The sequence below is a fragment of the Elephas maximus genome, chromosome 1, assembly GCF_024166365.1.
Source record: "Elephas maximus indicus isolate mEleMax1 chromosome 1, mEleMax1 primary haplotype, whole genome shotgun sequence".
NCBI classification, from domain to species: Eukaryota; Metazoa; Chordata; class Mammalia; order Proboscidea; family Elephantidae; genus Elephas; species Elephas maximus.
Genome location: NC_064819.1, coordinates 9,564,600 through 9,578,144, shown reverse-complemented (window position 1 = coordinate 9,578,144; position 13,545 = coordinate 9,564,600). Strand labels below are relative to the sequence as shown.

Sequence of the window (13,545 nt, the reverse complement as noted above, 5' to 3'; positions counted from 1 at the left end):
GATATAAACAACTAGAATAATCACTTTGATGAGCGAGAACACAGCGCCTTTAAGAACCACTAGGGAAGGGCTTAGGCTGTTCCCCAGGGAATGTGGTGTCTTAATCTCTGGGAGCTTAGTCAGCAGAGTTACAAGACGTGGAAGCAAGAGCGAACATGGTGCCCTTACTGGAAAATGCAAGTCATTCATTAGTGCTCAAGGATGAACGGGGTTGTGGAGGTAGGAGAGACAAGAGGTGAGCTTAGACGGGAGCCAGAATATGTAGGCTGTTACGGAGTTTGGAAGGGAATGGTGAGCTGCTGACACAGGGTTCCAGTTGGGAAACGACATGAGGAGGCTCAGTTCAGCTGATGTTTAATGTTGGACAGAGCAAGGCAGGAGGGCAGAAACAGACAGGAGACATGCCATGTGCCTCAGTAGGGCAGGTGTAGTGGGACAAGGTGAGGGGGAGTCCAGAAGAGAACCATAGGTTTTTACCTTTGGGGAACTCGATCTTTAATTCTGAATCTCATTATCTAGGAGGCTTTATCTGTCCTCCCCAGCCCACCTCTACACTGAAGAAAGTAGCATATCACGGGCCCGCTACATTGGATTCTTCCGAAGCTTGTGAAATCTACCGTCTCTTCACTTATAAGATACTAAAAAAAAAAAAAATTTTTTTTTTTTTTTTATCTGCAATGCACTTCACCTGTACTTCAGATCCTTGCCGTAATAACCCTAAATTGCATGTTGCCCAGTTCTTTCTCAATGTTGGCAGTGAGAAAGTATAATCATAGAGGACTGTTTTAAGGATGGGCGTTTGGCTCGGACTCTGAATTTTATCCTTGTATTAAATGGACCGTTAGAAAACCAAGTTCATGGGCATTCCTGTCTGGATTTGATCTTGAGTTACACTTTGATGTCACAATCTTGGCTTTCACTGGGGACACTCACTCTTAGAAACAGCCCATATATGAATTTGGCTGTTGTAACTTGGCGTTGTAACTTGCCAGACATTTCTTTCATAACTAAATATCATGAAAAGCTTTGTCACCCCTGAATAACTGTCAGATTTCCTTAACAACGTGAATTAGGTAATTGAATATGTCTCCCCTTTTGATTAAGGTGTAAGAACCTCTGAACCTGATCCATGGTCGTCTTTTAGAAACTGTAAAAAATCTTATTTGCAAATCAGGGTTCTAATACAGTCTTGATCTTAATCTCTTCTAATTCAAGTTTTTCTCTGGGTCTTGGCTTATCATTTATATTTTTCTACTTTATTGTTTGTATCATTTAATCCGCCCCATCTTTGTGACCAGGGAGAGCTATGTATGTATAAGTAAAAGAAGAGCTGGCCTCCCCTATACTTCCCACCTTTGTTGCTGGTGAGTGTAGTAGCAGAGTGTCTGCCTCCTGCTGGTAACAGTATGTAACTGCACATCAGCCACAAAGCATAACTAGGCACAGGCTTTAGGCTTTGTTCATTGCCACAGTAGCCCTGTATGATGAGAAGTGCAAAAAATATTTTCACTTTACTCACATGCAGAGGGAAGATGTTAAAGTAATATGTCCAAGTGTCTCAGACTCTGATGAAGGCAGGAAAAAATCTGTTTCTGGGTTAGAAGTAATCCCCCGGTCAGTGATAAAGCTCTGGACCAGCCAGTGGTAGATTTTTGCCACCAAGAATTCCCTCAGTATCTGACTCCTTTCTACAAGGACCTTCTTTTATTTTATGATGACGTTTTCCCCACCCTTGGGTCTCATAGCCCTTTAAAAATAAATAGTCCCTGTGAAACTAGCAGTTCCTTAACCTGTCTTTCCAACTTGTCTCCTGTTGTGCCTCCACGTTCCAGCTTCACAGGTCTCTGTATCTCCTCAAACAACCTGTCTCTTTCCCGTGCTTGTCCTCATGGGGTTCAGGCCACCAGGATCGCCCCCATTTTCCTATCTGTTTGAATCCTCCCAGGCTTGCATCCTTCTGAGGTGGCTGCATGTCCTTCCTCAGACCCTGATGACACTCTGCTCTCTGCCTAGACTGTAAGGTCCTTAAGAGTGGGGCGTGTTAGCTAGCTGTCTTGCACTACATGGATAGCATCACAATCACCGCTACTAGCTACCATCCAGTTGTTTCTGACTCATGGAGACCCTTTGTGTGTCAGAGTAGAACTGTGCTCCGTAGGGCTTTCAATGACCAATTTTTTCGGAAGTGGAACTTCCGAGGCACTGCTGGGTGGCCCTGAACCTCCAGCTTTTCAGCTGGAAGCTGAGCGCTTTAACCATTTGTACCACTCAGGGACTCCACTTGGTGGATTGTTGTTGTTGTTGTTAGGTGCTGTTGAGTCAGTTCCAATGCAACGCGTAGCGACCCTGTGTACAACAGAACGAAACACTGCCCGGAACTGCACCATCCTTACAATTGTTGTTATGCTTGAGCCCATTGTTGGCAGCCACTGTATCAACCCATCTCGTTGAGGGTCTTCCTCTTTTCCACTGACCCTGTACTCTGCCAAGCATGATGTCCTTCTCCAGCCACTGATCCCCTCCTGACAACATGTCCAAAGTATGTAAGACGCAGTCTCCCCATCCTTGCTTCTAAGGAGCATTCTGGTTGTACTTCTTCCAAGACAGATTTATTCGTTCTTCTAGCAGTCCATGGTATATTCAATATTCTTCACCAACACCACAATTCAAAGGCATCAATTCTTCTTCGGTCTTCCTTATTCATTGTCCAGCTTTCACATGCATATGATGCAATTGAAAATACCATGGCTTGGGTCAGGCCCACCTTTGTCTTCAGGGTGACATCTTTGCTCTTCAACACTTTAAAGAGGTCCTTTGCAGCAATGCAATGCATCTTTTGATTTCTTGACTGCTGCCTCCATGGCTGTTCATTGTGGATCCAAGTAAAATGAAATCCGTCACAATTTCAGTCTTTTCTCCGTTTATCATGATGTTGCCCATTGGTCCAGTTGTGAGGATTTTTGTTTTCTTTATGTTGAGGTGCAATCCATACTGAAGGCTGTGGCCTTTGATCTTCATTAGTAAGTGCTTCAAGTCCTCTTCACTTTCAGCAAGCAAGGTTGTGTCAGCTGCATAACGCAGGTTGTTAATGAGTCTTCCTCCAATCCTGATGCCCCGTTCTTCTTCATATAGTCCAGCTTCTCGTATTATTTGTTCAGCATACAGATTAAATAGGTATGGTGAAAGAATACAACCCTGACGCACACCTTGCCTGACTTTAAACCACTCAGTATACCCTTGTTCTGTCCGAACAACTGCCTCTTGATCTATGTAAAGGTTCCTCATGAGCACAGTTAAGTGTTCTGGAAATCCCATTCTTTGCAATGTTATCCATAGTTTGTTATGATCCATACAGTCGAATGCCTTTGCATAGTCAATAAAACACAGGTAAACATCCTTCTGGTATTCTCTGCTTTCAGCCAGGATCCACCTGACATCAGCAATGATATCCCTGGTTCCACGTCCTCTTCTGAAACTGGCCTGAATTTCTGGCAGTTCTCTGTTGATACACTGCTGAAGCCATTTTGACTGATTTTCAGCAAAATTTTGCTTGTGTGTGATATTAATGATACTGTTCTATAATTTCTACATTTGGTTGGATCACCTTTCTTGGGAATAGGCATAAATATGGATCTTTTCTAGTCAGTTGGCCAGGAAGCTGTCTTCCATATTTCTTGGCATAGACAAGTGAGCACCTTCAGCACTGCATCTGTTTGTTGAAAGATCTCAATTGATATTCCATCAATTCCTGGAGCCTTGTTTTTCACCAATGCCTTCAGAGCAGCTTGGACTTCTTCCTTCAGTACCATTGGTTCCTGATCATATGCTACCTCTTGAAATGGTTGAACATCGACTAATTCTTTTTGGTATAATGACTCTATTCCTTCCATCTTCTTTTGATGCTTCCTGTGTCATTTAATATTTTCCCCATAGAATCTTTCACTATTGCAACTCCAGGCTTGAATTTTTTCTTCAATTCTTTCAGCCTGAGAAACACCGTGTGTGTTCTTCCCTTTTGGTTTTCCGTTTCCAGCTCTTTGCACATGTCATTATGATGCTTTACTTTGTCTTCTCAAGGAGCCCTTTGAAATCTTCTGTTCAGTTGTTTTACTTCATCAATTCTTCCTTTTGCTGTAGCTGCTCGATGTTCGAGAGCAAGTTTCAGAGTCTCCTCTGACATCCATCTTGGTCTTTTCTTTCCTGTCTTTTCAATGACCTCTTGCTTTCTTCATGTATGATGTCCGTGATGTTGTTCCACAACTTGCCTGGTCTTTAGTCACCACTGTTCAGTGTGTCAAATCTATTCTTCAGATGGTCTCTAAATTCAGGTGAGATATACTCAAGGCCATATTTTGGTTCTCGTGGACTTGCTCTGATCTTCAGTTTCAGTGTGAACTTGCATATGAGCAATTGATGGTCTGTTCCACAGTTGGCCCCTGGCCTTGTTCTGACTGATGATATTGAGCTTTTCCATTGTCTCTTTCCACAGATGTAGTCAATTTGATTTCTTGTGTTCCATCTGACGAGGTCCATGTGGATAGTCGCTGTTTATGTTGGTCAAAGGAGCTATTTGCAATGAAGAAGTCATTGGTCTTGCAAAATTCTATCATTCTATCTCCAGCATTGTTTCTATCACCAAGGCCATATTTTCCAACTACTGATCCTTCTTCGTTTCCAACTTTCGCATTAAAATCACCAGTAATTATCAATGCATCTTGGTTGCATGTTCAATCAATTTCAGACTGCAGCAGCTGATAAAAACCTTCTATTTCTTCATCTTTGGCCCTAGTGGTTGGTGCATATATTTGAATAATAGTCGTATTAACTGGTCTTCCTTGTAGGCATATAGATATTATCCTATCACTGACAGCATTGTACTTCAGGATAGATCTTGAAATGTTCTTTTTGACGATGAATGCAACACCATTCCTCTTCAAGTTGTCATTCCCAGCATAGTAGACTATATGATTGTCCAATTCAGAATGGCCAATACCAGTCCATTTCAGTTCACTAATGCCTAGGATATCGATGTTTATGTGTTCCATTTCATCTTTGACGATTTCTAATTTTCCAAGATTCATACTTCATACGTTCCATTTTCCGATTATTAATGGATGGTTGCAGCTGTTTCTTCTCATTTTGAGTCGTGCCACATCAGCAAATGAAGGTCCTGAAAACTTTACTCCATCCTCGTCATGAAGGTCGACTCTACTTTGAGGAGGCAGCTCTTCCCCAGTCATCTTTTGAGTGCCTTCCAACCTAGGGGGCTCATCTTCCAGCACTATATCAGACAGTGTTCAGCTGCTATTCATAAGGTTTTCATTGGCTAATACTTTTCAGAAGTAGACTGCTGGGTCTTTCTTCCAGTTGGTGGCTAGTAGTTACTTAATCGGTGGCTACCAAATCGTCCATGCTGGTTGTGCTCATGACAGTCCCTCATGGGTGCTTGCACTGTCTCCCGGGTTATGTCTGGGCAGTGGTTCTACTCAAAGTTTTCTTTAGAAACTGTGAAAGCAGCTACCTTCTGAGCACTTTATTTTATACTTTGGCTTGTTTTAGGTTATGATAATATCATTCCCACAATTTAGGTTGGAGGTATATAAGGAAGTCTGTTTCTATTATGGGTTAAACAGGGTCTCCTGGTCTGTATTCAGAACATAGAAGCAAACAGCTGAACAACAAATTAGCTTTTGGGACCCCCACCTGTTAGATTGCAAGTGTCCATGTGTTTATTGATCTTTGCCTTTGGTTTTTCTTATCTGAAAAAGCAAAAATATTTAATTGACTCTTGAGCACTTTATGTGTGTGTGTGTGTTTTAGGTGAAAGCTTGCACAGCAAATTAGGTTTTCATTTAACCAATTTTTATACAAAATTTTCTGTGCCGTTGGTATAATTTTTGCAATGTGTCAGCCATTCTGTTTGTTCTATTTCCATTGATCTAGCTTCCCTTCCCCGCCTTGCCTTCTCATGTTTGCTTTTGGGTAAATGTTAACTCTTTTATCCCATATAGTTAATTGCTTAGGGGAGCACTTTACTCACAAGTGATATTGTTTATTTTGTAAGCCAACCTATTATTTGGCTGAAAGGTGACCTGCAGTGGAACACTTTAACTAAAGTTAAAGTTAGAAATCATTCAAATAGTCACATCTTTTTATTTGGTAACATCCAAGTTATAAACCACCTTCATTTGCATTTCTGAATTGTTATAGTGTTATATTGAAGTGTTCCTCAGATTTGCTAATTTGTCTGTTAATAACACATAGCAGTACTACATGATGATGAAGTGCTCTCTGACTGCTCCTTCTGAATCTCCTTCGTGGGTTATTCTTCACCCTCCCCTTTTACTTGTTGATGTTTCTCTTCTCTCCTTACCCAGCGCTTTGCCTTTGGGTGATCTCTCCTACTGCTGTGGCTTCAAGCTCCACCTCTTGACAGCTGCTTTTTAAATGCATATCTCTGACCCTGCATCCTTTTGCCTACTGGCAGAAACCCCAGGGGAACCTCAAAGTCAGATACCTAAAACATAACTCAGTGTTTTTTTCTCAAAACCTGTTTATTATTCTGTACACACTATTTTCATGAAAAATGAAACCAAGCCCTTGCTGTTGAGTTGATTTTGCCTCATAGTGACCCTAGAGAACAGAGTAGAACTGCCACATAGGTTTTCCAAGATGCGGCTGGTGAATTCAAATGCCGACCGTTTGGTTAGCAGCTGGTCTTAACCACTGCACCACCAGGGCTCCAATAAGGCAGTATCAACTAGCCATTTGCCTGAGCCAGAAACCCCAGGGTTGTTGAGGAGTATTGGGTTTTCCAGGACATGGATGAGAACTATCTCTTTTTCCTCCAAATAAAGAAAAAGGAAAGGAAGAAAAAAATATGTTAATACGATTTTCATTCATGCTGAACTTGGCTTAGCTTCCGAATTCTTCTTAACCTAGTGCACTTGACAGCCGTTGCTGGTGGATTGGATTGGCCCATGCCATGAAATCTGTTATCCAGATCTAACGTTGTGGTGCCAATTTACAGGGATCTATGCAGACCTACAGGTATAAGCAATTAACACATGGGTGGGTGGCACCTTGCCTAGTGAGCAGAGGAGAGCAGATGACTAGACAGAGGAAAAAAGGCAAGATAGGGAAGGCTAGGAATGTTGGGAAGTTGATGTATGTCCAGCAGGAGGTGGTGGGTAAAAGTGCGTGGTCTTAAGAGCGCTCCTGGAATGACGGTAGTGAAATCAGACACCTCTGAAGCATCTGTGAAGGACAAAAAGGCTTCTACTAATGTTCTCACCTTTTCTCACCTCTCTTGCTCCAGGTTACGTTACAAAGGATATTTCGGGGGTGTTACTGCCCTAACCAGAGAGCAGTTTTTCAAGGTGAATGGATTCTCTAACAACTACTGGGGATGGGGAGGCGAAGACGATGACCTCAGACTCAGGTGAACAACATAGAAAGGTCTCCTTCAAGGGCTCTGCTATCATGGTGGCTCTGGAAACTTCTGTTAATGTCTAGTGCCAGTAGATACCAGTTCAGCAGGTCGCAAGGCTGCAGATTTGCAAGACGTAGAGGGTGGCAAGGGGTGGAGGGAGGTCAGCAGGGCCCAAATTGCTGTTTGCCAGTGGCAGCTTAGAAATGATGGAGGGTGCTGTGTTCCTGGCTTGTGGGTGTTTGGGATCTACAGGTGCTGATGGAGGTCTCTGTGGTCTTGTCGGTGGGTGTTACTACTCAAGGCCTCACTAGTGAATTAAAAGCACCAAACTGCAGAGTGTCTGGAAAGCTGCTTTTTTTGAGGAAGGTAGATGGAAGGACCTTTGATAAGCCTATGCCTTTCCTCAGGCCCCAGACCCAGTGTCCAGAGCGGGCAGTGCCAGCAGCCTCTGAGGAGCTGCACACACTGAAGTGGGCACAGCTGACTGCACTTTCTTGTGCCTGAGCCAGCCTCACACGTTGTGGGAACTGCCGGCCGGGCTCCCAGGCCCGATGTGGGGCTGCTGGCATTACCCTTGGGTGCTCTTGGACCACTTTCTGCTCTGGGGGCTCAAACAAAATCAGTCTGGCCCCATTCCTCAGCTCCCTCGCTTGAGCTTGAGTTTCATGGCCAGACAGTTAGGGATGTCCCTTCCCCCCCAGAAATGAGCAATTACTCAAGAGCCTGGGGCCTGTATCTTCAGACTTGTAATCATAGGATATTTCTGGCTGTTAGAGAGCCCCCTTTCCTCCTGCTTTTGCCTCTTGCAAAGGAAATTCCTAATGTATGGCTCAATTAACAGGTGTGTGGCTGTCAGAAATTTCCATTGCTTCAGTGTAAAGAAGCCAGGGCTGGTCTTGTCCCCCTGTCTAGGCTGAAGGTCTCTGGAGTGTTCTTTACAGGAGGGTATGGATTGCTCCGACCAAGGGCTCCATGGGAATGGCCCTACTGATGGGCAGGAATCTTTGGCCCAACCCATCAGTAATCTGTATGGCCATGGCTTACGAACTGGACTGAGGGCACCTGCCAGACTTCAGGGCAGGAGTAGCCAGGGCTAGAGGTAAACAGTGCCCATCTAATTCCCAAAATCCATTTCACTGCCCAGCCAGGATGATTAGTAGAAAATTGCCCTAATCACAGTTCTTCACTGCCCCAAGATTCGCTTTCATTTGATGGGACTATCGTGGCCTCCAGAATGGTTCTCAGCTAATGCCGTGGATAAACCAAAACGGTTTGAACAAAGACACTGTTTGATATTTACTTACTGAGTATTTATCAACTGTGCAACAGACGGGCTCTACCCTTCTTTGCGCTTAGGTGATGCATTCCAGTTTGCAAAGCAGGTTCCACGTGAATTATCCTGTTTGAGGCTTTCAAAGTGACTCATCATTGTCATTTTACAGATTAGAAAACTGAGACCTGGAGTAGTAAACTGCGTTACCCAGGTTGTAAATAACAGTCTAGATTTGTGCCTAGGTTTGTGGTTCCAAAATGGTCATTTCTTTGTTAGAAGAAAGCAACACTAAGCTAATTAGGAATCCTAAGAGACTTGACTTTCCTACTCTTCAGGATGTTTTAACGTAAGTACTCTGAGCTTTTTTGCAAAGTGACTAGCTATAAAACTATAAATTGACACATCTCCTTTGCACCCCAGTTGTTGTTACTAGGTGCTGTAGGGTCGGTTTCAACTCCTAGCGACCCTATGTACAACACAATGAAACACTGCCCAGTCCTGTGCCATCCTCACGATTGTTGCCATATTCGAGCCCATTGTTGCAGCCACTGTGTCGGTCCATCTCATTGACGGTCTCCTCTTTTTTTTTTTGGTGACCCTCTACCTTACTAGGCATGATGTCCTTGTCTAGGGACTGGTCCCTCCTGATAACACATGCAGAGTATGTGAGGTGAAGTCTTGCTATGCTAGCTTCTAAGGAGCCTTCTGGCTGTACTTCTTCCAAGACAGATTTGCTCATTCTTCTGGCAGTTCATGGTATATTCAGTATTCTTCACCAACACTAATTCAGCGGCAGACTCTTTGGTCTTCCTTACTCATTGTCCAGCTTTTGCATGCATATGAGGCGATTGAAAATACCATGGCTTGGGTCAGGTGCACCTTAATCCTCAAAGTGACATCTTTACTTTTTAAAACTTTAAAGAGATCTTTTGCAGCAGATTTGCTTTTGTATATTTACCAGTAAAGTAGTGAATCTTAAATGTGATTCTTCGATGAGTTTATTGCCTGAGGCCCCACCATTGGAGGAAAATCTTCAACTTTAGTTTTTCTTCTTTTTTTAAATACCCATTGTGTGTACCATTGTGTGTATATGTGTAAGTTTTTGTGAGTGATTCTTTTTAAGTGCCCAGTGGTAGGTAAGTAGGATGAATTTTTTTATTTTTAACCTCTGTTATTTTTCTAGGGTTGAGCTCCATAGAATGAAAATATTCCGGCCAGCACCTGAAGTAGGCAAATATACAATGGTTTTCCATAATAGAGACAGAGGCAATGAGGTGAACATAGAAAGGTAAGCCCTGGGTTCACATGCCTGGCAAGCTACTTACCTAGCTATGCTGAACTTGATGAGATAAGTTAATTCATTTTGGTAAAGGCTAATTTTATGAAGGAAATTTTCAAATAGACACAAAAGTAGAGACAAACGGTTCATTGAACCTCATGTACCCATACTCGGCTTCAACAGTCTTCAACTCCTGGCGATTCCCGCCCCCCCCCCCCCCCCCAATTTGTTCTCTTCTCCATTTGATTATTTAGAAGCAAATCCTAGAAATCATAGGATTTCATTTGGAAATTGCTTCAGTATGTGTCTCTAAAATATAAAAAACCCAACCAAACCCACTGCCGTCGAGTTGATTCTGACTCATGGCGACCCTATAGAACAGAGTGGGTTTCCAAGGCTGTAAATCTTAATAGAAGCGGACTGCTGTAGCTTTCTCCCACGGAGCGGATGATAGGTTTGAACTGCCAGCTTTTTGGTTAACAGCTGAGCGCTTTAACCACAGCACCATTATGGTTCCTTCTAAAATGTAAGGAGTCTTAAAAAACATTAAAAAAGGAGTCTTAAAAAACATTACATAACCGTAAATCATTGTCATGCCTAAAATAAAACTAACACTATTTTCTTAGTATCGAATAGCCAGTCAGTGTTCAGATTTCCCTGATTGTATCTCATAAATGCTTTTTTAGTTTTTTTAACAGTTGGGTTGTTGGCATCAGGTCTTAGACAAGGTCCGATTGTATTTGGACGGTCTTTCTTAAGTCTCTCTTAATCTATAGGTTCCCCCCCACCCCCTTTTTTTTTTGATGCTGATATTGCCCCATCTTTGGCCAGTGGAGTCTTCTTCAGGTTGGCTCCTGAGTCCTTCTGACACACCCACTGCAGTCTTTGAGAGCTTCCTTCCCTGTGCACTGGGGTGACAGAAGGCCCCAGGCTCGTCTTGTACTTTTTCTGCCCTAGGAATTACCCTTTTACCAAGGAGTCCTAGCAGATAAGCTAATTTTTTATGGGCTATGATTGAAGCATCTGCGTTTCTTGGATCTGATTTTTGTTTTTCTTCTAAATTTTAAAACAATATTAAAAGGACTTTCAACAACACAGGATTTAGCCATGCATCTACCACTCTAACAAAGCAGCTTTTTTTTTATGTTTCCTGTGTTTTTCTAGTCTTTGTTCGTTGGTACGCATTTTTCTTTTTAAATTCTAAGACATTAATTAATTAGAATATATACAAGAGAATGTAAATTATATGAGAAGTATGATACAGTGAATACTGTGGTCTCTCTCCCACCCAGTTTATATCCATTACCTGCATGGCCCTCTCTAATTGCGTATCTTTGCTGCCCCCTCTTCCCCCGCCACCCAGAGGTAACACTTTCTTGAATTTGGTAAAAATTACTTCCCTGCTTTTCTTGTTTTCCACCATGTGTATAACCTCAAACAAAAGACTTTAGTTTTCCATGTTTTCCAATTGTATATAAATGAGTGCATACTGTATTTATTCTTCTCTAATTTTTTTTTTTTTTTTTAACTTTCTTTAGTTCAGCATTATACTTCTGATCGCCACCCATGTTGTTAACATGTAATGTGTAACTGAGCTCCTAGAGACCTATTCAGTTCACTGCTGGCTACTCTCCCCAGATTGCGGGGTCCCAGCCATGCCGAATGATTTATTCTTCCACAGATGTACCTGGTTTTGCATGTCTGTGCATCTTGCACAGGGTGTTCGCTCTGCCTGGAGCGTCCTTTCTCTCATCTTCTTCATTTAGTGAACTTCTCTGTTAAGCCTCATTCATATTTGCCTTCTCTGTGACCTCTCCCCAGACTCACTCATGCGATTAGGTGCCCCTTCATCCATCCTCATCCTCACATATTCTTAACTTTTTCTGAGGCTCTTATGAAAGGTATGTACCCTCTCTACCTAAGACACAAAGTTTTCCCAAGATCGTTGGGTGGGTTAGAGATTCCCTGAAGTTTATGCAAGGCCTGTTAATGCTTCATGACAGGCATCACTTGTTATCAGTGACCTTTGACTGGGAGCTCACGGAGTACAGTGACTCTTCATACTTGGTCCACGGGGTCCTACTTGAGGTCTGACACAATAAATCTTGGAATGAACACATGGCTAGCACTGGTCTCTGTTATCTTAGATGGGGAAAACCAACTTTGTTTGCAGTCGAAAACCCAACAGGTACAATAATTTACAAGAGTGCATTTGTCAAATGTTAGGGTAAGTCAAAAAGCAATGTAAATATATGTCAAATCCTTGTTTTATCATTCACATTTGTTCTTTTTATCTTTAGGATGAAGCTCTTACATCAGGTGTCACGAGTTTGGAAAACAGATGGCTTGTCTAGTTGTTCTTATAAATTACTGTCTGTGGAACACAAACCTTTGTATATCAACATCACGGTGGATTTCTGGTCTAGTCCATGATGTAGGCTCTTTTGATGATGTTCAGAAGAACTGACTATTTGATTGCAATAATTCTGCCCTAGAGACTTCCCCAAGTAGCACCCATTAAGAACTTGCCGCAGCTAGTTTTTGGGCTGAATTTCCCTTTTGGCATTTCTTAGTACAGCTCTTGGTGATACAGAATGTGAAATAATTGTAACAAGACGGCTCTCTTTAGTTGTTTTCATCATGAGGGTTATATATTGTAGTATAGATACTTGAAGAACTGAACATAAAAGGACTACTCAAAGGATGTAATGAAGTCTACTTGAGAACTCTGGTTGAAGGAGATTTGTTTACATTTTAAGTGACACATTATGGGATAAAAGACCTGAGGAAATAACATGGCTTAATGTCCCAGAGAACCAAAATTGTTTTTGTCTGAGATAGAAAGGTACGAAGACACATTTCTGTTACTTGTTTATCCTGCATGGTACCTGGTAGGTCCTGGGTGAGAAGAAGACCACAGAGGAGGAGAGGAAAGGTGAAGAATTGAGGTGCAGTGAACTTGGCGATGGAGAGGTAGCAGTGGTTGTGCTGGCTGCTGCCACCGTAACTGTGCAGTGGGTGTCACCCCTCCAGATATGCCTTCTAGTACGAACCCAGCAGAGACTACATTATCTACTAGTTTTTTAAGCATTTTTGTAAAATGATTTTGTACATGTAGGATATGAATTAGCACTTTACAAATTACGTATTAACTAAAAATACACCTCAAGTACCTCTGTAATAAAATATGAAAAAGCTTTGGGTGCACCGTCTTATTTTTTACCGTTGTTCAAGGCCTACAGATGTATTCATTTCAATATCTATAAATCTAAACAGCTTAAAAAAAAGAAGTCCCCCTTCCACTCCCTCCCATTTTCATGTTCTTCATCTCCCCTGTCCTGTGTACACCCGCCATGTACAAGTCTGCAGTAGGTGCCCCTATGTCTTGTCCCCTGGGGCTCACCATGTTTTTGTTCTCCTCTTGTGCCTTCTCCTCTCCCATAATCGATAACGGGTGAAGTAGGGCTGGCTTCATGGGCAGACCTGGTTGGTTATGGGACGGGAAGGGGTGGTACTGGGCATTTTAGAGACCCGGGGCCGAGAATCCAGTTGCCAGGGCTT

The 13,545-nt window shown here is 42.5% G+C and overlaps 1 protein-coding gene across 2 annotated transcripts in view; it reads left to right on the top strand.

Moving 5' to 3' along the window:
* Positions 1–13,175, top strand: part of B4GALT4 (beta-1,4-galactosyltransferase 4) — a 35,753-nt gene extending 22,578 nt beyond the window's left edge. For both annotated transcript variants that reach the window (XM_049877129.1, XM_049877138.1), the window contains exons 5-7: positions 7,319–7,441; positions 9,889–9,993; positions 12,285–13,175. In XM_049877129.1, the coding sequence (XP_049733086.1) occupies positions 7,319–7,441; positions 9,889–9,993; positions 12,285–12,417 (361 nt within the window). In that variant the 3' untranslated portion in view covers positions 12,418–13,175. The remainder of the gene's footprint in view (positions 1–7,318; positions 7,442–9,888; positions 9,994–12,284) is intronic.
* The last annotated feature ends 370 nt before the right edge of the window (positions 13,176–13,545 follow it).